Source organism: Trachurus japonicus, chromosome 3 (genome assembly GCF_045865225.1).
Source record: "Trachurus japonicus isolate A0001 chromosome 3, Traja_1.0".
Classification (NCBI taxonomy): Eukaryota; Metazoa; Chordata; class Actinopteri; order Carangiformes; family Carangidae; genus Trachurus; species Trachurus japonicus.
Window position 1 is genome coordinate 11,012,278 of NC_140909.1, and position 25,561 is coordinate 11,037,838.

At 40.3% G+C, this 25,561-nt stretch overlaps 2 protein-coding genes across 4 annotated transcripts; one reads left to right on the forward strand and one right to left on the reverse strand.

Annotated features, from left to right (window-relative positions):
- Positions 1-476: 476 nt before the first annotated feature.
- Positions 477-5,964, reverse strand: cyb5b (cytochrome b5 type B). The gene is made up of 5 exons (XM_085761226.1): positions 5,454-5,964; positions 4,062-4,190; positions 1,349-1,375; positions 1,200-1,228; positions 477-849 (listed from the first exon to the last, which is right to left on the reverse strand). Exons 1-5 carry the CDS (start codon positions 5,652-5,654, stop codon positions 756-758), a joined length of 480 nt encoding a protein of 159 aa, XP_085617352.1. The 5' UTR covers positions 5,655-5,964; the 3' UTR covers positions 477-755.
- Positions 5,965-7,774: 1,810 nt separating this feature from the next.
- dhx38 (DEAH (Asp-Glu-Ala-His) box polypeptide 38) lies at positions 7,775-24,502 on the forward strand. Of its 3 annotated transcripts, none has more exons than XM_085761250.1 (27): positions 7,775-8,020; positions 8,486-8,814; positions 9,108-9,307; positions 9,534-9,695; positions 9,803-9,965; positions 10,108-10,226; positions 10,319-10,392; positions 10,501-10,656; positions 10,799-10,960; positions 11,078-11,185; positions 11,952-12,079; positions 12,182-12,319; positions 12,411-12,597; positions 13,399-13,584; positions 13,730-13,870; positions 14,044-14,154; positions 14,324-14,440; positions 14,569-14,676; positions 14,801-14,913; positions 16,406-16,614; positions 18,621-18,775; positions 19,441-19,596; positions 19,874-20,008; positions 20,456-20,581; positions 20,677-20,772; positions 21,233-21,354; positions 23,669-24,502. In XM_085761250.1, exons 2-27 carry the CDS (start codon positions 8,489-8,491, stop codon positions 23,748-23,750), a joined length of 3,780 nt encoding a protein of 1,259 aa, XP_085617376.1. In that variant the 5' UTR covers positions 7,775-8,020; positions 8,486-8,488; the 3' UTR covers positions 23,751-24,502. The 3 variants fall into 3 exon arrangements, with proteins under 3 accessions (XP_085617376.1, XP_085617382.1, XP_085617390.1); XM_085761256.1 differs by having other exon boundaries at positions 9,111-9,307; XM_085761264.1 differs by having other exon boundaries at positions 9,114-9,307.
- The last annotated feature ends 1,059 nt before the right edge of the window (positions 24,503-25,561 follow it).

The window sequence follows — 25,561 nt, forward strand, 5'->3', positions numbered from 1 at the left end:
GAACATATTCTACCTTAAATAATCACAGATACAATATAATTCACCACTATTTTCAAAAAGGAGCGGACACAAAGATTTGACACGGCATTTACAAAACTGGAAATATTCTGCGTTTACAACCAAATAACAAATGCAATCAAGCACTGTTCAACTCTGGAAGTGTGCATTGAGGAATGAATGGAATAAACTCACAATTCCTATTGAGAGTTCAGTACCAGTGACATTTCTCACTTTATTAAAACTAAGAAAACGCATTTGGAAGTTGTAATTCAGTGTAAAAAATGCAATGGTCACTGTTGACTATTACCCTGATGTAATTCCCAGTCTGCATAATTAACATTTCCTTAGATGTTTCTAGCTTGTCTGTTTGTGTACTGATGGTGTATGTCCACCAAGGCTGTTAACAAAACCCTTATCTGAGCAGGCAAATGGGTAATGACCATAGAGAGACCAAAGTAGATGAAATGCATATGAAAAGTTTAAGACAACATATAACATGACAACAGGCATAGCGACAGTGAAGTACAAAGAAACTGAAGGCAGTCAATTTAATAAAGTCTCTGCCCAACTGTCTATTTGGTGCACTGTATGTAGACGGAAAAGGACAAAAGTACTTTATCAAACTGCTCCCCTCCTTTTCTTGTTGCAGAGGATGCAGACACTCCTAATTGTGTGCACTCGGTGTAAGGAGGTTTTGGTCAAACATTTCAAGGCCTCCAGATGAAAAGAATGAGATGAAAACAGGACGCCAGCACTCAAGAGGACTTGTGTTCAAACATGTAGTAGCGGTACATGATGCCCACAACAACTGCAGCGACAGCGGGTATCAACCACGTGGTCCAGGAGCTGCTGAGGAAGGAAAAGAAAATTCAAACACTCTTTTTTAGCCAGGGCAATTAAAACAGGACCAAAGAGTCACATAAAGATGTGAATTACACATGCTTTAAGTGTAGTCTGTGTGTGAATTTATCAGTGATTATATTGATGATTTAAAAGAAAGTGGCTGAAAACCAAATATTACATATCACATTTTTAACCATTTGCAGAATAAACAATTTATGCAAAATTTAGTTTGAGTTTTCTTTTTTTTTTTTACAGTTAATTTTACTGTAAGAGGGCAATGAATATGTGCATATGAACACCAATGTGAAAACTGTAAACAATGAGCATGACAAGCAATGTTCATGATGGTAACTTACCCCTCTCCTGAATTCGTGTCACTGACGTCCTTTTGCAGAAAAAAAAAGACAGAATAAGAGTGAGATAAACATACACCAGACATGTTGTCATATCTGTATAAATGATGTATTAGTGATTTGATATTGCTGTTCATACAGAGTCAGCTTACCTTTGTGCACTCCTTTTTCCTGTCATCCTGAAAAGACATTCAGTTCATTAGTATAACTGTGAGTGTTAACAAAATACCAGTTAAACCTGTTTCTCAAATAGTCTGCAACAGATTAAAAAAAAGATCAAAATAAATCATGACTGGTGACACATGACCATCACTGTCACTTCAAATTTAATTCAGCAAACAAAATAAGAGAAAAAAGGGGCTAGCAATAGCGCCATGAAGCTAATAATTGCAAAACCATGCATTCTGGGGGCAAAGCAAAACTAGTAACGTGATAATATACACTACTTGGGGTGGTGCGTGGCGCAGTGGTTAAGGCGGCCGCCCCATGTAGAGGCTACAGTCCTCAATGCAGGCGTCCCCGGTTCGAATCCCGCATCGGGCAGACCTTTCCTGCATGTCATTCCCCCTCTCTCTGCCTCCCCCTTTCCTGTCTATCTCACTATGTACTATCAAGTAAAGGCAAAAAAAGCCCCAAAAATATACTTTAAAAAAAATATATATATACACTACTCACAAAAAGTTAGGGGTGGAATTAATGGAAAATGTAAAAGTTCATGCTACAGTGATATTATATAATGTCAAAAGCTAACAACAGTGGTGGGTACCATAACAGAAAATGCCAATGTCTTAATAAGTTGTCATGTGGCCAAAACTACATCCACTTCTCTGTCTTTCTGTGACTCTTCCAGTCTCTATGCGTCTCTGTTGCAACCTGCTGATGAAACTCTGTGACACTCAGGTACTGCTGATCGATTAGGTGTCATCTTGGTCTCACGATGTCAGAATGTGAACAGCATGATAGTAGTGTTAGTAGTGTTTGTGCTGCCATAAAACCCCACAGTATGATTGACTTCACTTACAATGTTTTCTGGACAATTACTGAGGAAGATGAGTCACATGTTGCCTTAAGAAACACAACTTGAATAAATAGCAAAAAATTTAATATATTTAAAACTTTAAAACTTTCTTTAAAAGAATAGTTCACCCAAAATTCAAATTGCACTCATTATCTACTCACCCTCATGTGGACTAAGGGCTGGGAGAAGTTTCAGAGTTATCCGTGGCTTCTCTGAGTTACAGGGGGTCTCGGCGTAGCAGTGCATGTCCATATAACGGTTGCAAATGGATACCAACTGTCTTCATAACAAAAAGACACACCAAAAAACATCCAAATACCTCCATGCTGCTCGTATGTAATGTCCGTCTTGTATTGAAGCCCCGAAATGCGAAATTGTTGAAATATTTGCTTGAAATATAAACTTATTTAATTTTTTTCAGAACAATGGGGGCTTCAATACAAGACGGACATTACATACGAGCAGCATGGAGGTATTTGGATGTTTTTTGGTGTATCTTTTTGTTACGAAGACAGTTGGTATCCATTTGCAACCGTTATATGGACATGCACTGCTACGCCGAGACCCCCTGTAACTCAGAGAAGCCACGGAGGACTCTGAAACTTCTCCCAGCCCTTAGTTGACATGAGGGTGAGTAGATAATGAGTGCAATTTGAATTTTGGGTGAACTATCCCTTTAACTGTCTTTGTTGACTTATCTTCAGTTATTGTTTGTTTGCTGGAGGGGGGAGAATCCTGCTGTCAGTTAAAGGAAAGGTTCACTCAAAGCAATTTACTTGCCAATATGTACATATAAACAGGTTTTACTCTAATACTGTAATCATTTCTCCTATTTATATTGACTAGTAATTGAGTCCTGAAGTGCTTTCAGTGTGAGTGATGGGCAACAAAGCTGTGCTCTGTTGTGTTGAACTTAAGATAACGGAGCACTCAGCAGTCTGAATTAATTAAATGACCTGGGATTATGAAAAGTTTGTCTGTCTAATGCAACAATTGATTTTCTGTTTCCTTGCTGTACTGCAGTGGAGGGACACAGTGGTAAAAGGGTATCACACTAAAGTTAAACTAACTTTATACAACCTAACCTTTAATACAGTGAGGCTTATAATAAAAAAAAAGAATCACCATCTCCATCATAACATTTTGCTTTTTCATCACTCAGCTGGCTCTTTCACATGCTTGTTGTGAGTCCTCTGGTATATAGTCATGCTCTTCCTCAGTGAGTTTCTATCAGCTACTATGCTGAATTGATTTATGTGGTCTGCTGTCGCATATGATTTCTTTTTTTTTACTGAATATAAAACTGTGCCTTAGCTGCAGCTCTTACCACTAGGTAACAAAAGATTTAGGTGCAGAACTAATGTTCATGTGAGCACCTTGTCTAAAGGAAGTTACAAAGCAGTTTCCATGCATGACATGTGTAAAGGTTAGGTTAATTGGCGACTCTAAATTGCCCATAGGGATGAATGAGAGTGTGAATGGTTGTCTGTCTGTATATGTTTGTTAGCCCTGTGATAGACTGGTGATCTGTCCAGGGTGTCAGGGAGTCAGCTGAGATAGGCTCCAGCTCACCCATGACCCTAGTACAGGATAAGCGGTAGCCTATAGAAAATGAATGAATGACATGTGTAAAACAAAATTACTGCATGACACCATCTTGTAACTCCAAGCAACTTTTTGCACAAAGGGTGGTCACCTTTTCTTCTCAAAGTGGTCAGGGGACAGTGATTAATCTGTTTTTTGGTAGGTTAGATTTATGCACTGATAAGGACGTAAGTCGACATATCAAACCTCCATATTTACAAGGACCTCCCTCCAGGTTCAACAGGCAGATCTTTTCCTCTTACCATGTGAAGCTCTCCGACATAGTACTGCTCGAGCATCTCCCTGGCATCTGTGGAATGACCCACATCCTCAAAGCTTTCTGTGGCATCTGCACCGGCCTGCTCCAACAAAACCTCCTCACCTCCCGGATGCTGAAATCATAGATTGGATGGACACAGTATTGAGCAGGTTGATTTCCCTCACACTTTGAACGCAGTACAGTCCATTCCTATGCTTAGGGTGGAGGAGCAGTTTAACTCTACAGCTGAAATCACAAGCCACCTCTACACACTTTCTTTGGCATGAAGTATCAAAGCAGATTTACCAAAGTATTGTGGATTATCATCTTTAGATATATCAAAGTCTTAAAAGCATTTCCCTGTTATTCTACTTGATACATTTCTGTTGTTCTCTCTCCGTTTTGATAAGTTGAGCAATTATTTAACATAAGCTCCTGCCAAATGCAGCTACAAAAATGCCCTAAGATGTTAAAGGATCTACAATATCAGAGCTAGACCAGTTACATCATGTGTAACGGTTGTTGGGACCCTGATAGGCGCAGTTTGTGCATGAAGCCAAACAAAATCAAATGCTTTTCATACTTTGATTAAGCTACATTTTGGTTTATAGAATCTATACTGAGTTTTTAATAAACTTAAGTGACCGATTACATTTCCATGTTTTCCTTCTCTGTATACAACGTCATCTACTATATTACACATCTGCCCATCCTGGGTGAGGCATCCCTCCTCTGTTGCTCACCCTGGGGTTTCTCCTATTTTTTCCTTGTTAAAAAGGAGTTTTCTTGGGAGTTTCTCCTCAGTCGATGTGAGAGTCTCAGGGCAGAGGATGTTATAATGACGTTGTGTAAAGCCCTTTGAGACAAACTGTTTGTAAATGAACAAACAACTACCTAGGCTCGCCTTGCCTAAAGTAACAAACTGCTCCAACAATAATGTTTTCATATCGCTGCTAATCTCACAGTTGTTTTGGTTGGGTTTAACACATGAAACTTTTATATGGAGCCTGGTAGACCATCAACAACATCGCAGTTATGAAACCACAGATTGTAACGTTAGATTATAGTTACAGTACTTTGTTGTTATGTAACGTAGGGGCTAACGTCCCTTTTACCCGAGTGTCGCTTGGTGCAACCTTGTTTCACCCTCAGGTAACTTGAGATCATGACTTTATAACGTTACCGATAGGGTTTAATGCAGGACACCCACAGTGAATGAAGATAAGTCTGCACCGCAAGGACGTCAATACGTGACGATAGCTACGTTTTGTAAGTCCAGGAAGTAGTCTTAGCCGAGATGAGGTAACCCAACGCTCACAGCAGAAAAAGTCAATAAAAGATAGCATCATCCGTGGGGTACAGGAGTTGCCTCTGGTTGAATTAATTGGTGTCTTACCTCTTCGAGGAAACTTGTGATGTCGTATACTTTATCGTGGATGATGAGCCATGTGTCAGTGCTCATGTTGTGCAATCGTATTTGTTCTAACGTGTAGTATTTCACGTCACTTGCTACTGTATCGCCGTTTTCCTCGCAGTTAGTGATGTTGGCGGATCCATTGCCTGTATTGACGAGGTTATCGTTGATTTCCTCACCCATTATAACGACTATGCGAGTAACCTGTGTGTCGTCTGAGCAAGCTAGCTAAGTTAACGTTAGCTTCTGTTCACCGGGTAATAGAAATACCGCCGCCGGGCTACGTCTATCTCCGGTACTCTGTGTGAATACAGCTACAGCAGTGTTAGAAAATCTCCAAATAACACCACAGAAAAGAGATAATAGCAGCGTTCAAAAGCTAAATACTTGGTGTGTTAACGACCATATAGTCTATGGTTACGACATACAACACGGCCTAACCCGGCACATCAGCAGACATGTGAAACAGACCAATAGCATACGAGTTATTTTAGCATTAAGCTCCAACACGACGACTGGCCAATGGAAATGCGACAATCAGAGTATTGACCAATCAGCGTCGACCACTTGATGATCACGAGACTGTGGATTCTGCAAAGGCCGTCAACTGTGCGCAGTCAGTGCGCATAATGAGCTTTTTTCATAATGTTTTTTTCTTTTTCATGTGATAATGCGTCTTTTGTAACATTTCAAAACTTTTTTTTTTTAATCAAAGCAATTCAGTGCCCAAGCAATAAAAATTAGTGAGAAATCATTTAAATTAAACGATCAACAAAGATTGTATAGATTCACTTGTCACTTCAAGAGGGTCTCTCTGTCACTTTTGCTTTCTGGTTCATTGGATGTACTACAGTCTTTAGAAGTTGATTACAGTATTGTTTTGCACACATATCACTTGCCACTTTTGTCACTGTAACATCATATTTTAATTGATTTACATAATATATCCTACTATATTTAAGCAGTTTTATAGTTTTACTCAGTGGTTAATTAGTCGTGGTGTCATTTGCCTCTGTGCTACACCATTGAAGTTTTGACATGCGTGCATTTTGACATACGTGCTGATATAGGGGGCCTATGACCCATATGTGTTCTACTGATAGGTCAGGTTGGCATCCACAAGATGAGAGATATGGACTATGTAGGCTACCTACAGTGGTTTGCAAAACAAAATCTGGATTTTATTGCATGCAATCACATTAAAGTATACATATGGTTTACAAGTGTTTTAGGTGAATTGTCCCAGGAAACAATAAAAAAGATACTTTTTCAGTAAGTAACATTACTTTTGGTCCAACTAACATACCAGATAATATATCTTATCTACTCACACAACAGCAGTAAAACTATGCTGTACAGGGTTCAAACAAGTCAACAACCCCACCTCCTCCCCAACAGAGCACTTAAATACTTAAGCGTCACCTCTATTAGACTATAAACTACTACACTACTGATGTTAATGTAGTAGTTTATAGTCTAACCTACAACATTTGGGGATAAATATGTTCAACAAATCTATGCTATATCTATATCTCATTTGTTTCAGAGTTGATTCATATTCTTTTAGTCTTGGGTCCCATTTCAAGTGGATTAACTAGCCTACCTCTAATCCTCTCCTAATAACATACAACAAACACGGGACTATGCAAGTGTTAAATATGTTAGTCAGTGAGTTTAACTTATCATGATACATAAATCATGATTTTTGAGTTTCAATAAAATATATAAACTTGATTGAAGTTGATTCGACCATCACTATGTTTAATCTAAAATGTAGCCACCCCGTGGCCTTTTATGGTTTTTAAACCTGTTTAACACTCACCCTACATTAAAAAAACATATGCCAAACATCACATGTTTCAGTTCTCTTAGCAAAAAGCTGGTTTATCTTTGTGATCTCATAAGTCAGCAACATCTCAGCTGCAAGGTCTATAAATAGGCCTATGTAATTTGTTAGTTTACTGTACAATTTTAACTATTTTCAAACAATATATAATCCTGCCATTTCAGTTGTTGTCATAATCATAATCTATATAATGTGTGTATTTTTTGTCTTTTTTTTTGGAGGGGGCAAATCTAAGCAATATGTAGACTGTTAGTTTTTCCCTTGTTTAAAAAAATAATATTTTTTACTCATTCCAAATCACATCCCCTTTGTATTTATTGTTCCCATTTACACCTTATTACACCATCTGTTTTACACGTTATATGATGTGTTTTCATAATAAAATCTCTACTTTTGTTATATCAATCTGTTTTAAATAAAGTTTCGATTTTTTTTTTCTGACGCCCCTCGGAGTTGTGGGATTGCAATGGCTGCCGGTCTTGCGTGTAAACATACGCGTTGTGTTTACGAAGGCGGCAGTTTAAACATTTCGCAGCGGTAGTCTAAAGTTCAACATTACCTGGTCCAACTAAAACGCATGTATCCGACCACAAGTCATTCACTTAAATTGAGATTTTCAACATTTTAGTCCCAGAGAAAACGCGGTAGTTGCCACAGTTCGTAGCTAGCTTCGGCTCAGCTAACGCTAGCTGCTCCATTCGAGGTACGTAACTGTTTCATTTGATTTCATTTCATTTGTATTAAACGAGGAAAATATAATGTTTTTACTTACAGATCCTTTATTGGGTTACGGTTTATTTCCTTCACGTTTCCTCCTCTGAGTCACGCCAGTAACAAACCAACTTATGCGGAACGCTAAACTGTAAAACAACGTTATTATTGACACATAACAAGGGACAGGCAACTGTTGTGCGAACTGTTATGGTCAGAAATTGGGCTTTTCTTGCACCAAATCAGCATTTGTCAGTGTTTTCTGACATCTGTAGATCAAATTATTTATCTCAGTTAATACACACAGATTTATTGTTATTTTAGATAATCAAGCCCGTCGTTGTCACGAAGGATATTTGGGAAATTACGTTTCACATGGATGGTCATAAACAGTAGTTTGGTTGTGTGGCCGCACAAATTTCCACCTCTTATACATTATATTATTATATTCCCACAGAGAATGGAGGACGATGTTTCTATGCACAGGCTGGAGGGGAGTGACCCAGGGGCTCAAGTTGGTGGTCTCATTGTAAAGAAGAAGAGTGCTGCTGCAGAGCCTCATGTTTTTCGGGCGCCCACTCCACGCACATCTTTGCTTGGGTTGGACCTGCTGGCAGCCCAGAAAAGGAAAGAGCGTGAGATTAAGGAACAGGCAGAGGCTAATGATGAAGACAGAAATAGAAAGAAGTCAAAGGTTTCCTCCTACAAAGACTGGGAGGAAGGTAAAAGTGACTCGGGGTCTGATGATGAAGATAATGATGAGAGCAGAGGTGCTAAGAAGGAGAGGTAAGTGTCACCATCTTTCATGTCTGTTGCGGAGACCTAAAGTGTTCATTATTAAATAACAACACATTGGTGAAAAAAAGAAACATGCATTCAAAAACAAATACAATATGTTATTTAATTTGTTATGCAATCCAATGCTAAAGCAGAACTGTCACTGAGTCATTACAAAAAAACACCCCTTATCTTTTAAAGTTATGTATTGCAGGATTATACTTTGTTCCCAGTTAACTCATCAAGTACCTTAGCAGCTACAATAACATACTAACAAGTGCAATATTTCATTTTTGTCCTAGTAGCAGGAAGTATCGTGTGACTGGATCTGAGACGCCCTCAAACCCTGGAGGGGTCAGTGAAGAGTTCAAACGGAGACACCAGCAGAGGGAGAAAGACAGACGTGAGCATGGTGTCTATGCCTCCTCCAAAGAGGACAGGAACAGAGAAAGAGACCGAGAAAGGAGCAGAGATAAAGGCAGAGACCGAAGAGGTGAAAGAGGTAGTTCAGCTTAAGACTTTCAGTCATCATCCAGCATCATTTATCAAGTTATTACATCGTAAATTTTTGGACCAATAGTAGATAAGAATAAGACACCTTACATTTACATTTATTTATTTTAAAACTTATCAAGTGTTTGAGTTTTGACTGATGTACTAATTAAGTTTCTCAAAGTAAATGTCAGCAGTCAGATGTATTGAGAGTAACTGTTCCTTGTCTCTGTCAGATGAGCGAGAGGGTAGCCACAGTCGTGGGAGCAGCAGCAGCCGGTCGGAGCGTGGGGAGCGCAGTGAGAGGAGCGAGCGGTCACAGAGAGATGGTTGGTCTGAACGCATCAGCCGGGGTAGTAAGAGAGATGAACCCCCAACACCACAGCATCGCCCAAGAGGTAGTTTAGTTTATTATTTGTTTAATTTCTTTCCCCATCCTGTAATCGTAGTCATACAAAGCACCCCTAATCTCATTGTTTGACTAAGCTATCTTGAATTTATACAGATGGTTTCACACCCTCGCACTCCAACTGGGATGAGGATGACAGCGGTTATGCCAGTTCCAGGCGTTCCCAGTGGGAGTCTCCGTCCCCTGCCCCGTCTAACAGAGAATCAGATCGCTCTGAGCGAAGCCATCGCTCTGGCCGAGAGAGTGAAAGGAGGGAAAGGTAAAACAGCATAATTCGTTTTATTATCTCACATTTAGTTTTTTTTTTTTATAAATCTACATAAAACTTCATTGTTTAACATTTCAACTCACTCAAAAAATGCACCTGTTGCTTACATGACATGTGTCTGCTGTGTGCACAGGTCAGTCCGAGGGCGTTATCCCGACGACACACCACTGCCTACTCCATCCTATAAGTATAACGAGTGGGCCAATGACAGGAAGCACTTGGGATCTACACCTCGTTTGTCACAAGGAAAAGGTACTATGCTAAAAATAAACCGTTTTATTTTTATATGCAAGATTTCAAAACTGTATGTCTGATACCATTTTCTTCCTCTGTCTCTTCTTCAGGTAGGAAAGATGGCGAGGGAGGAATTATGTTTGATAATGTGGATGAGAAAGAACAGTGGGAGGAGGACCAGAAGGTGAGTGGTTGAGTTTTCTCTCATTTATGCCTCGTAGAAATTAAGGATATCCTGGTGGTATTTTTTATTTATTTATTTTTGACAACTCTCACTATGTCACTTTCACAGCAAGCTGACAGAGATTGGTACATGATGGATGAAGGCTATGATGAGTTCCACAACCCTTTCACTGCCACGTCTGAGGACTATGTGAAGAAGAGGGAACAGATCCTCCAGAAGCAGACACAGAAGAGGATATCTGCTCAGAAACGACAGATCAATGAGGTATAACCACAGTCCTCCATAATCAGAGTCATGTGTCTGTATACACCAGTATTAGCTGTGTGTGTGTGTCAGCAAATTTGTCTCTTTAATGCCCCTCTCTGAGTTGAGTTTGCATGGCCTCAAACTGTATTCCCTCTTCCAGGATAATGAGCGGTGGGAGACCAACCGTATGCTGACCAGTGGTGTGGTGCAGAGGTTGGAGGTGGATGAAGATTTTGAGGAGGACAATGCTGCTAAGGTTCACCTGTTGGTTCACAACCTGGTCCCTCCTTTCCTGGATGGAAGAATAGTCTTCACTAAGCAGGTGACCAAGACTACAATATTTAATAACAATATTTTATATTTTTTCTGCTAGAACTGCAATTGTGGATTTTGTTTGTGATCCAAATATTTGAATGTGTGTGTTTGTTTCCTGCTTCAGCCAGAGCCTGTCATTCCTGTGAAAGATGCTACCTCCGACATGGCCATTATCGCTCGAAAGGGCAGCCAGCTTGTCCGTAAACATCGTGAGCAGAAAGAACGCAAGAAGGTTGGTTGGATTTATAATTAAAATTAAGATTACCGGTATTTACAGTAAATGAGTATTACTTTCAAGCCAAATTAGAGACCTGTTGGTAAAAACAAAAAAACCTGTTCACTTTTGAATATGTCTGAACTGATGTTTAAAATCCTGGGTTTAATGTGTGCATGACACTGTTTGACTTCAGTTTGAATCTGTGAACACAATTTTCTAACAATACATAAGGAGGATTGGTCTACATTGGTCTGTTTGATATCACAATATAAATAGAAACTCTTGGACCTGGTATTTTGAATAATCATCATACATTTTAAACCCAAGCGCCACATAAGTGACCAATACCGGTAGCTGTGTATGTTTGGTGAAATGCAGATTATGTTCATTATTCTGCTGCCGTTGATGTAAACAAAGTTAAAGTTAAAACCAGTGTGTATGTCATTGTCATCAGTGTCCATCTGTATGCAGGAATATAAAAAAAGAGCAGACATCATCTTCATACTCTGCTGTTGAGAAATGTTAATGGGGTGTTTTGGTGCGCACCTGTCCAGTTGATAATGCCAGTGCTGTCTTACTTCATCACTTCAGTAAATAATTTATTCAAGATTACCTTACGTGGTTGATCAATGACATTTCCACTGCTCACAACCCTCAGCAAGGTGAAAAAAACAAAAATGACATCAGATGCTTTGTGATCTTTTCTGTCTGTGCATTAAATTTCAATTTGAAGCTTTTATCTTCATAATCATATGCTAAACTTGGAATCATGCACTTTCAGGCACAGCACAAACACTGGGAATTGGCAGGCACCAAGTTGGGAGATATCATGGGGATCAAGAAGAAAGAGGACGAAGAAGATGTCTCTGGAGGCAAACCGGTGGGAGAGGATGGCAAAGTAGACTACAGGTGACCGGACTGTTAATGCACATTTTAAATTGAGACAAAGTTTCAAATTTTGTATAGAGAGTGATTGTCTGACCTGCTTGTTCTCTTTTTCTGCTTTAACAGAGCAGAGCAGAAATTTGCAGACCACATGAAGGAGAAGTCAGAGGCCAGCAGTGAGTTTGCTAAGAAGAAGACTCTCCTGGAGCAGAGACAGTACCTGCCTATTTTTGCTGTCAGGCAGCAACTTCTTAACATCATAAGGTAATTGATACAAAGAGAGTTTGCACCAGAACTGTGATGAGTTATTCATAGATTGTGTTATAACGGTGACTGTGTTAATGTCTATCTGCAGGGACAACAGTATTGTGATTGTCGTCGGGGAAACGGGGAGTGGGAAGACCACCCAGCTGACCCAGTATCTGCATGAGGATGGCTACACCAGCTACGGCATGGTGGGTTGTACTCAGCCCAGGAGAGTGGCGGCCATGAGTGTAGCCAAGAGAGTCAGCGAGGAGATCGGCACCAACCTCGGGGAAGAGGTGAGACGGCTGATGAGTGCACTGCTGTGTGGTCCTTTATTTGTCTACATTTGCAATTAAAAACAATTATTAATTTTATATTCTTGACATTTTTCAACATCTTGGCAGGTGATAACATTTATTTGTATTTAAACACAGTCTAAAAACAGACTAATGCTAATAGCAACAGCTTTACAATCCTATCCAATGGGTTTGAATAAATTCTGAATGATCTAATATGGGGAAACTTGAACCAGGAAGTCACTTCAGCATTCAACAATTTGATTTCCAACAGTAACCCTCATCTTGTATTTGTTTTTTATTTCAAATAAGTACTTTTACGAATACAGTAGCACAGTGGACTTGACCAGAGTCTGAGATATAAATATCATGTCTTGTGTTCCTGTATCTTTGTTATGAAGTTGATTGAACTGTCTAAGTCTTGTATTACAGTGTTTAATGTACAGTATTGTGTAATGGCTGGTCTGTGGGTGCCCTGACGCACTCATTATCAAGTCAAATGTAGTGTAATACCACCATCTAGTGGACAAATGGAAAACATAACTTATGTCTCAGTGGCCTGGGGTTTAGCTGGCTCTGAACTTAGGAGTGTGAGTGAAGGGGAAACACTGGAGAGGCTTAATTATGTAGAACTTGTCAAAAAATTGCTACACTGTCACAAACACTGATACTAGATAATATTTTTTATTTTAATAAAGTGGGATAATTTGCTGATGTGTCTGTAATATGTAAAAACATTGACATACAAACACATACATACAAATTATTTTTAGTTGATTACTGACTGTCTGTTTCCTGCAGGTGGGCTACGCAATCCGTTTTGAGGACTGCACATCAGAGAAAACTCTGATAAAGTACATGACAGATGGTATCCTGCTCAGGGAGTCGCTGAGGGAGTCGGACCTGGACCACTACAGTGCTGTGATCATGGACGAGGCTCATGAACGCTCCCTGAATACTGATGTACTGTTTGGACTGTTACGTGAGGTCAGTACACCGCTTCCTTTAATACACTCTTTAAAAAATAGATTTCTCTTCATTTCCAAGACCTGCAGCTGTGTGTACCAAGTGATTTAGTGAGGATTTAATGATGTTCTCACTCTCATCACTTCTGCCTACTGCTTCCTGCTAGGTCGTATCTCGACGCACTGACCTGAAACTCATTGTGACGTCTGCAACGATGGACTCAGACAAGTTTGCAGCGTTTTTTGGCAACGTACCCATTTTCCATATTCCAGGAAGAACATTCCCAGTGGACATCTTGTTTAGTAAGGTATGCTCATGTGTCCACTCTAGATTCTAGTTATAATAATAATACACTATACACAATCTTCATACTCAAATTGAAATGTGAGCTAAATTTGGGTACATGGTAAAAAGCCATGAGTTGTCATGGTGTTTTTATTTCATGTTGGATTGATAGTGAGTATTGTGTGATTTTTGTAGACTCCTCAGGAGGACTATGTGGAGGCAGCAGTGAAACAGGCCCTGCAGATCCACCTCAGTGGGATGGTGGGAGACATCCTCATCTTCATGCCTGGACAGGAGGATATCGAGGTGAGGGATGTGGCTGCTGTCATCACTCAAGTGATTGTTGTGTATTGCATCATTGCATAAAGGACTGTGATTTAAATTTTATGTAGATGTGGTGCTGCATAAATATGTTTAGAGATCTGTTTTTGTTTTGGCACAATATGGGAGTCAAAGTATTTTTCTCTCTCTGCAGGTAACTTCAGATCAGATTGTGGAGCGGTTGGAAGACTTGGAGAATTCTCCACCTCTGGCTGTGCTGCCCATTTACTCCCAGCTGCCATCTGACCTCCAAGCCAAGATCTTCCAGAAGGTTCCTTTTTTTTGACATTTGAACGGATTTCCGTTATTTCGCATGCATATTTTTAGAGCATATAATGGACACAAGAAAGGAAATGTAGATGACCTTGTGCTAACAGCCATTATTCTCTCCTGTGCTAGGCTCCAGATGGTGTGAGGAAATGCATTGTTGCCACAAATATCGCTGAGACTTCCCTCACTGTGGACGGAATCATGTTTGTTGTGGATGCAGGATACTGCAAACTTAAGGTACATGGCCAAAACTCACATTGTGATTGAATTGTATTGACATCTTCTTCTTGTTGTGTCATTTAAGAAGATAAACAACATTAGGTTTTACTCACACCCCCCCCCCCTTTTTCTTGAAAAACAGGTTTTCAATCCTCGTATTGGTATGGATGCACTGCAGGTCTATCCCATCAGCCAGGCTAACGCCAACCAGCGATCTGGCAGAGCAGGTCGTACAGGTCCGGGGCAGTGTTACAGGTAAGAGCTTGGCCTTTTTGAGCTGTCAGCCCACTCGTGCAGACACAAACACATGCACAAAATCACACATCAAGAGTTGAGAGAGAAATAATGCATATTTTGGGGTTTTATCTTATGTATCTCCTAACTCGCTTTTAGTCGTCAATACAGAGAGAGTAGGGCTGCACAGTTATGAAGAAAATGTGAATTAATTAATTAATCACAGTTGAGATCACAATTCTCTCACGATCCTTGAGCAACATATTCCCTCTTTATTATAATTGCATCACATATTTTCTTCAGGAAGATAGAAAAGCTATTGCGGTCATTACTGTAATATGAGACTCATTAACTTTGCACAGCCAGGGTATCCCATTTCTCCCAATGTAAATTAAATAAACTGTATGCTGTATGATCTAACATGAATGTGCAGACCTGGTACATTGTAAACCTTGATCAAAATCCTTGTTCGACAGTTTACTGTCTAATAAATCACATTTTTATGACTTCAAACAGGAATGGAGGCATGTGAATAAATACACAAGCCTTCATTCCTGTTTGAAGCCTCAAAATTTTGATCTATTAGATTTATTTATTCCTCCTTCAGACTTGACCTGCTTCATGGTTCAACCAACAATACACCACCGATAGTAAAACATGAATGACAAACTTTTTAGAAGTTGAAGTATAGAGCACAGCAGCAGTATATTATAATGTATCTGACTCGTTGTCATTGTGACATACCGGTACTCATTAGTATTGTTTGTAGGTCATCAAGTGGTGTAACACCGGTTTTTCATTTGTTGTTACGGCTCAAGAAGAAAAGAGAACGACTGGTTTGATGTAGCTCACCTGCTGCTAATGTAAACATCGCAGAATTATTATGTGAAAATGAGATGGAAGACGCAGGTAAATTAAGGCAGTGATTCCAAAACGAGTACTTGTTAACTTAAGCCCCGACTGAGAATCTAGACTTCTTTTGTCATTCTTCTTATGGCCTCCTCAGAGCAGGGATATACATTAGTTTCCCACTCTGGTATCTGTCTCAGCTCACGGTCTTCACACGGCTTACACAGCTTTACACAGACTACAGTTGAGGTGTTTTAGTAGCTGTGTGTGTGTGTGTATGTGTTAGAGTGCAAAGAGTGAGTCATGCCGGTTTACTCCCCATGCATGATGAATTCCCCTCTCCAAGACCCCTTTAGCTGTACTACAGGCACTTGCACACAAAAATCGAAAACCTCCATATCCATTGTTTCCCTAAGTAAACGGAAGCTTCCTAAATTTTCCTCTTTGCAGCTGATCTTCTTGTTTTATTTAAATCCCACAAACAACAAAGAATAAAATCATTCCCATTAGGGCCACATCACATGATGGTCCCTAGAAGTTTATTCTCCATCCCTGTTTGTACAGTGTTTCAGTTTACATCAAAAATTAAAATGTGTGTGAACAAACCAGCTGTATATTTCACCTGTTTAGACTAAACTGTCCCTGTGGCCTCCTCTCTGTTCAGGCTCTACACTCAGAGTGCTTATAAGAACGAGATGCTTACTACCACCATACCAGAGATCCAGAGGACCAACCTGGCCAACGTCGTCCTGCTGCTGAAGTCTCTGGGCGTCCAGGATTTGCTGCTCTTCCACTTCATGGATCCACCACCTGAGGACAACATGCTCAACTCCATGTACCAGCTCTGGATCCTGGGCGCTCTGGACAACACAGGTGGGTGGCCAACACGGAGGCGTCATAATATTTTATCATGACACATACATCTACGGTGAATGGTTTTCAGTATGTTTCGATGTGTTTTGATGCTTTGAGACTTAATAACAGCTGTGTTATTTTTTTGGTGTTTTTTTTATTGTGGAGATTTGATTTTGATGCAGTGGTTCCCAACCTTTTTTGGCTTGTGACCCCATTTTGACATCACAAATTTCTGGCAACCCCATCAATCAAGAAGCGCCAGCTCAGATGTTTTTATGTGCTGCATTTTATTAGAACTTGATTTATATTCAAGAAAGTGAAAGTATAGAATACAGTTGTTTAAAGGGACAACAAGGAGTTTAGGAAAAGCGAAGTGTTTTCACACTACATTTATGAGCCTCCGCGCGCACCGTGAAATTCTTTGACCGGCGCAAGACAGACTCATGTTTTCATTCATCAAGATTTAAAGTCAGAGGTTCGAAGATGATCAGATACCGTCGTAGTTCCGACCATAAACGGCGATTCGGCTGCGTTATTCTCATGACTCGCCGGGCAGTGTCCGCAAAACCGAAAGTAAGGAAACTCTGGTCGGCTCGCCCAGCATTTCCGCCACCACTAATAATAACAAAATAACGATAGAGACAAAACGATATATTTATCGAAAATGGGCCCATTAACAAGTGTGGGTAATGTAGATTCATCCACATTAATATGAGACTTTTTTATTGTCACAGAATTTTTCGTTCTGCCGATGGAGAAACTCCTCATTGTGTTTTTAATCATAATTTTAAAAAAAAGATTCATTATTAGTTAAAAAAAAAAAAAATCAGTAATTTTTTAAATTAATTACTAGACATTTCAGGCGACCCCATTTGAATTCCAGGCGACCCCATGTGGGGTCCCGACCCCAAGGTTGAAAAACACTGTTTTAATGTTTGTGATTGCATATGCATATGCTCTACAAACATGTGTGTGTGTATTATAATATCAAATCATTTCACCGTGGTCTTTTTTTTTTACCCCAGTTAAATGCCATCGAAAAGTTAAAAGGCCTAAAACAGTCACATAAATAACTAACATTACATTTTGTATTTATGAATGCTAATGTGCCGACTGACGTGTGTACTGTATAATTAATTTATATTTTACACACTACTCAGTCTACATTTCAGTAAATGAATAATTAAACAGTGAATGTCAATCAGTTGCTGGTAATGTCTCCGAATTGTCACATAAAACTTTACCCTATCTCCCCTTTTGAATTGATGCTGGCACGCGATGTTCAGCCTAGAGCAGTGTTAGACTGTACGTACAGTAGTCGCATGCGATTGGGCCAAACAACAAAATTATCCCCCTTTTGAGATGAAGATGAAGATGCGACACAGATTATTGTGGATCAGAGCTGCTGCATAGAGATGCTGACACTGCAGACACAGACAGGAGACTAGCATGTGTAAAGGATGCTGCAGTGATGATGCAGACGCTGCAAACAGGCCTGGAGGAGGTAGTTGTGAGGTTTAGCCAGTGGAGTAATTGCCTAGTAACTGATCCTGTGTTTGATTTGACTGGTCGGGTCTCATTTCTGTCTCATCCTTAGCCAGATTCCAGGGGATTTAGGGATTTGGGGATAAGGGGGGACTTTTGATGATTCCCTGTATGGTGTGTTAACAGCAGATTATCTCTGATTAAGGCTTACCTGCCCCAAACTGGCTGCTCTGCTTCTCTGCTTTTCCTCCTCATAAGCTTCTTAGACTCTGTCGTCTAATCATTTAAATCAGAACTGGTAAAGTTTTTGATCTCGCTTCTTTTTTCTGTACAAGTATTCTCAGCTGTCAGCAGTTCATCCTCCTCTCTCATGGTGATAGACAAATAAGTGTCACATTATGCTTGCCTCACCCTCATGCCAGCAGGCTTTTGATGGAAAAGAAGCTTATCACTTGGCTTATGCTTGTCCTTTCTACATTTTTTTCCACATCTCACGCAACGGTGTGACCTTGTAATTGTGTTTTCTTTTGCCCTTTCAGGTGGTTTGACACCGACAGGGCGTCTGATGGTGGAGTTTCCCCTCGACCCCGCCCTCTCCAAGATGCTGATTGTGTCCTGCGACATGGGCTGCAGTGCTGACATCCTCATCATCGTCTCCATGTTGTCTGTGCCGGCCATCTTCTACAGACCTAAGGTAAGTCTCATTTAATGCAGTTAATGCAAAACTGAAACCGAGACTTCAGTATCCACTTACTGTAAAGTGTCAGTGCAAAATAGATGGGAGGCTTCCAACCCAATGCTATATATTTCTGAGAATCCATTTGTGTTAATGTATTTAGCTGTGCTAAAATAGCTATAATCCATACTTATTGTATTTACAGTGGATCACGTAGACTGAATGGGGTGAAACCACAGAGAGTTATGATCTGACCCCGCAGTTCTCCTCAGCTCTGTGGTGCCTAATGACATTTCATTGTTTGGGGTTTCCAGCCCAGAAAAATACTGTTGTGGTTCACTTTCACTGCTCTCACAGTATTATTTTTGGCAGCTGCTTTCAGTAAAAAGAAACTAAAATCCAACTATATAGAGTGCCTGCTCAACACCGAACAGCAGACTATCATGTGAACAGTGGAAAGTAAAACATGAAACATAAACATTGGACTTAAATTTGCGAGGTATGCAAAAAGCATGACTCCAAATGAATGCTTGGGTGTCTGCTGGATGAACAAATATGCAAGTTTTGGCTAATTAATTTGCAGTATCATCTTTTAAGGAGGCATCTATCTATCACGAGTTCAACTTCACAGTATGTTTTAATCTTCATGGCCAAAACAATTTTCCTTTTTTCTTGCGTCGCAGGGTCGTGAGGAGGAGAGTGACCAGGTGAGGGAGAAATTTGCGGTCCCGGAGAGCGACCACCTCACCTTCCTTAACGTCTACATGCAGTGGAAGAACAACAACTACTCCAGTGTCTGGTGCAACGAGCACTTCATCCACACCAAGGCCATGCGCAAGGTCGGACTCCCACTGCTGCTTCTCACTCTTCAAATTCTGAGTTGTTTTCTTGCCTTCAGTCATGTTTTTGTATCAATGTTGTTAACAGTTCAGGTGCTTTAAGGACAAGCTGTTGTTCTGTATGAATGGCAACCTCTGATATTTCATTTTTTGTGACAGTTATGTATTTTTGCATCAAAGAAATTGTTTAATATGTTTATGGTCACTTGAGACTTTCTAACAGGTATCGCTTGTTTTCTATATGGCTCCTCCTCCAATACAAACTCTTCTTGTACAGGTGCGTGAGGTGCGTTCCCAGCTGAAGGACATCATGGTGCAGCAGAGGATGAACCTGGTTTCCTGTGGCTCAGACTGGGACATCATCAGGAAGTGCATATGTGCTGCTTACTTCCACCAGGCTGCCAAGCTCAAGGTACTTTCTGCACTCTGGGTTTTCCTCAGTTAATATGTTACGCCTAGTGGCAACTGGTTGTGGCAGATTTATAGCAGCATAATTACAGAGTGGTGAAATATCCCTTCTGGCCTCACATTAATACAGCACTAAGATCTGAAAGGGAATTTGAAATCATGACTATATAATCAAGGTTCTCAGTTTGACTTATGAGTTGCTGGCTAACCCAAGCAATCGTGGCAGTGTTGGATGTACTTAAAATTCATTTTCCTGCTGCCTGAGCCAGGTGAAGAAGCAAATTAGCCCAGATGACCTGTTTTGCTCTGACCTCAAGGTGCCCCGTTGATGGAGGCACAAACACACACAGTTAAACTTTCGCACACCAAAGCACACAGGGTCCCATTTTCCTCATCCATAAATTCTGAGTCACACATTTAATTTGTTATTTATGCATGTGTTTGCTCCCAGGGCATTGGGGAATATGTGAACGTGAGGACAGGCATGCCATGCCACCTCCATCCCACCAGCTCCCTGTTCGGTATGGGCTACACTCCCGACTACATCATCTACCACGAGCTTGTCATGACCACCAAGGTAAAGAAATCCGTCCGCCACAGAACACGTCACCAGCATGAAAACAATTAATGATGCATGTGTTGTTGATGTTCAATTTGTGCTTTGTGTTGCAGGAGTACATGCAGTGTGTGACTGCAGTGGATGGGGAGTGGCTGGCAGAACTGGGGCCCATGTTTTACAGCATCAAACATGCAGGAAAAAGCAGACAGGTAAGGAAAGACATGGCTGGAACGTGCTCAGTGCATATTAGGTTCAGTTACAGCTCAGACAACAGCATGTAGCATTGCAGCATTTTAGTTCCAATTCAGTCAAGGATATTTTCTTGTCACTGGTATGCAACCATTCTTTGACTTTTCTGAATAATATTTAGGGCGTGAAGAGGGATGAATGGCCAGTAATTCACATCCCTGTGTTGAAAGCCAGATCTGTGAAGAAGTGATATCTTAGTTCGGTGTTAAAGAATCTGACTGGTTTGGACTTTTGGGATGAACAGAAATAAGATGCAATAAGATGGAAACTATCACATTAAAGTGCAATGTTTGACTCTCCACCCACTTATGGTCAAACAGAGGGTGGGTGTATTTGCTGTACTGACTAAAATAAATCGGAATGTTTGTCTTATTTCTCCTTATATTATACCTTTCTCATCTCTTCTGGTTGCACTTGCAGGAGAACCGTCGGCGAGCCAAAGAGGAGCTCACCAACATGGAGGAGGAGATGGCCATGGCTGAGGAGCAGCTGAAAGCACGTCGCGAGGAGCAGGAGAAGAAGAACAACACTGGCACTGTTAAGTAAGTCAGCGACCATCTCCCGTCCTTTTGGTCCCTCTTCACACATGGGCCTCAGCCAACAATGGTTCCCTGTGGTCCTCATTTTCCATACACAGTCAAGAAAGAAACGTTTAATTTACCTACCTCACTGCCAATCCATATCTCCACCCGCCCCTCCTCCTCCTCCTCCTCGTCCTCTCCCACTCTCTCTATTCCAACTCTCTCACTCTTCATGATGAGCTTTTCTCACCTCTGGTCCCTCCAGACGAGACAAAAAGAAATAATATTGACTCTTGGCTGACCCCCATTACTGCAGCAATTTAAATTGTGCCATAGCAGAGCAGAGAAAGGAGGCGAACGTTCATTTTCAAATTAGACCAAAAAATTAATTTCACACCCATCCAGGAGCTTTACACAGAGAAATAATGTTATAAAGACAGATTTAAAAAAGAACTTTTATAGTTAATTAATCAGCTGGTTTATCTGTCTAGAGTTTCTGTGACGACGCCTGTGACAGATCTTTTAAAAATAATCACACTCGAGGTATAGGATTAAGAATTAGATTTAAGCGGAGGAAGTTCAGTATGTGATAATGAACGCTGAACGCTCTCCCCGGGCTCTTGGCTTCCTTTGTCCTCCAGCAGGCCTCACATGCGTCTCCTCTATGGGTTCACTGCCACCAGGATGAAATAATTCGTCAGATAAGCCTTCATGTGCCGACCGCTCCATCACCTGTCTCCCCGCTCACCGGCACAGATCGGTGGTGTGAATTTGGAAACAGCCCATTTACCTGTTCTATGTGTAAATGTAAAGATGCATTAGCTTAGCTGTTTTAGTGATTTTTGTAATCATATCAATAACAAGAGCTGCAAGTGGAGTGGGTTCCCTTGTTGTTCCTTATCAAGCGCTTACAGGTGAATATCACAAGTTTTAGCTTGATGTATAGCTGGGCATTGAACCTTGATACCCTGCTGCTTTTACAACTGTCTTTGAGTTTTAGACAGTGGGCAAATGGACAAAACAATAGTTTTAAATAACAGTATTTCACTGTGTTAAGAAGGCTTGGTGTTATTATTCATCCTTTCCTGACACTTCACAGACTTAACAATTAGTAGACCATTCTAGAAATAAATATGCAGATGAATTGATCTTTTAAAAAGGACAAAAGTACCTGCAGCCCTTTCTATCAAAGCTCTGAAAGTTGTCATCAAATCCACCATCAGGTTTGGACAACTTTACTTATTCACTGTTTTTGATTAAAATGATCATTTCCCAAATTTCAAATTAATACAAATGCCTATGTATGCTTCATATTTTCGCCGACCACTTTTGACTGCAGGGTGTGTATGTATAGATTTATGGATATAATTTTGCTACGTTTCCAGGCAGCCATCGGTTTCTGTTCATCTCTGCACGAGTTGAAAATCCATTAGAAGAAACTTATTTGAGTGTAATCCATCACGGTGTGCATGAAGTGTGTCTTAATATTTGTCAAGGTTAGACTGATATCATGTACTAGTGCCAATTTAGTTACATGTTAATTTGGAAAGTCTGAATTTTGGCTCAAGAATAGTAATATTATGTATGATTAAAAAATCAATGCAGGCCTAATAGATTTTCATAGTGAATAAATGATCAGAGTAGCTGATCTCAGTGTGAACAGTTAGTGGGGAAAAAAAACTTTCTTATTAACACTGGCACACACTAACCTGATGTATTCAACTATAATATAAATATATACACAACTAATACTTGTAATAATTCAAAACATGCACAATGACAGTAAAGTAAATCAGTGTGCACTTGTTCCACAACAGCAGTGCACACGTGTAGACAAGAACAAGTAGGAGCTCACGTATGGAGAGAAACAACTATTTCTCTTGAAGGGAACAGAGAGAGGGGGACACAGTGACAGAAGGGGGTTATGGCCTGATGGTTGTAATTGCTGCAGGTGCGTGTGTGTGTGTGTGTGTGTGTGTGTGTGAGAGGGAGAGAGAGAGAGATGAGGGAAGTGTGGGCAGTGTGAGGGTGTCACGCTGCTGTAATTAAAGATGATAGATTGTGCTGTCAGAGGCGTCAGGCTCTACGTCCCAACACTCTTCACAGAGACACCAGCCTGTCTTTTCACTCTCCTCCAGTCTTGGCTGTTTTCATTTTCACATTCAGCTGCGGAGGCCACTCTTCCTCACACTTTCAGCCTTTCCTTTTTCAATTAAAAAAAAAAGACACATTTACAGTCTTAATTTAAACAATGTTAGTGTTTGATTAAATATAGCGAATATAGAATACAGCAAAACTGATCTCGCTTCTGATTTTTTTTCCCCCTCCACCTCAGGGCAGTGAAAATCTGCACACCAGGAAGAAAAGAGCAGGCCCCCATGACACCCAGACGCACCCCCGCCCGCTTTGGACTGTAGTAGTAACCCCTAAAAAGCCCAACAACCACCTAGAGAACTCATTGTCATCCAGATGTGGACCACACCAGCACAAAGAATCACTGTAACTTCCAGCTGCCATTTGTCCCTGCAAGCATGGCCAGAATCAAATCAACTGCAGTTCATCTACAGACCACTAGAGTGAGAACTTGTATAAGGCACAAGGCTCAAAGAGGAGCCAGGGCCATCAAGACGCCTCCCTCCGCCCTCATCAGCCAGCTGTTTCCATAATAACAGAAAATTCAAAGCAAGACTGAAAGGATGTGTTGTTGTTTTTTTCTTGTATATACTGTATTTATACATGGCCATTACTGGAAGTGTTTATACAGATGTTTGAACATGATGATTTTACCTGCATTAGAAACATTTAATTTTCTATATGCTGTTTTTTTCTCATCATAAGTGTATTGTCACAGAGAGGCTGATAGATACTGATCTAATTTCAATGTTACTTGTGTCTTTACTAGTTCTTGTACTCTTGTGGCTCGAACAGTGAGTGTGGCACCATGAAGTGCTCCTTGACACACTGAAGCACTATTCAAACTGTACTTGTGGCATAAGTGTCTTCACACTCTAGGTTTGCATTGTAACTAACACACACACACAACACACTCATGCAAGCTTAGGCAATTGACCTTTTTGTACTTTGAGTTCCCCTTGTTCCAATAATGTAATGTACCACAGCTCTGCTTCATACAAAACCATCACCATGCTGGATTAAACATAATCAACTGGTTTATTTTCATTGTCTTTGTGTTAGAAAAAAAAAGGCGAAGTTTCCTTTGCAGGTTTCCTAGTCTGAATGTTTGCAAACATGTCTTTTTAAATGAGTAAACAATGTGCTTTTGTCGATGTTGGCCCTGGGCTGCCCTCTCGGCTGATCAGAATATCACTCAGCTTCACATAGACCGGTCTGCCTGTAACAAAACAGTTCAGTGAAGGCCATGTTTGGATAGTGACAGGGCTTCTTTTCTCTTCTCTACATGCAACGCAGACAGCAGGGGGACGGCTAATGGATTTTTTTTTCTCTCAACATCTTTTGTACAAGGAAAAAAAATAAAAATAAATGTTAGCTATTTTTCTAATCCAAGGTGATTTCATTTAATGTTGCAGTTACTAATGTGTCTTTTTGTGCACTGCAAGGGCCTAAAATAATGATGTCATTTGAAGCATTTCAAGTTAGTTTTGCGGTGGATGAATGATGAGCTCAATAAGTGAAAGTGATGCAAATTATGAAGTGGCATGGGGCTCTTCAGTGAAGGCTCTCTTATGTACCTAAAAAAACAAAGGCAGGATGAATGGTTCATTTCAAAGTTCCCAGCTGTGCACACGCTCTCTGCCCACTATCCTTTTCTACCACCAGAGACTTAATCAGGTAACTACACTTCTGCAGTGCAACAAATGGTTATTTTTATCCTCTTGAGTACAGATTGCTTCCACATTAACCATTTGTATCTTAACTTTAAAAAACAAAAAACTTTTAATTACAGTGAGCCCAAGGGGGAGTTTGTAAAATATAACAAAATAGTGAAATCACATTTTTCTATATAGTCCAAGATGAAGAGAAGCTTCAGTACCTCACAACTGAGGAGCTGAACTTGCAAATTGGTTGACATTTAAACAAAGCTGCTTAAACGACTATCAGATAATCACTGATGAATCTTCAACTGATCAATAAGTTTGCTCTGCTCTGCTTCAAACTGCTCATTGTTGGATCAACAACATATACAGACAGAAACTTGACTACATCATGTCAAAGAAAAGCAGCAACTCCACAATTAAAACCATGTTCA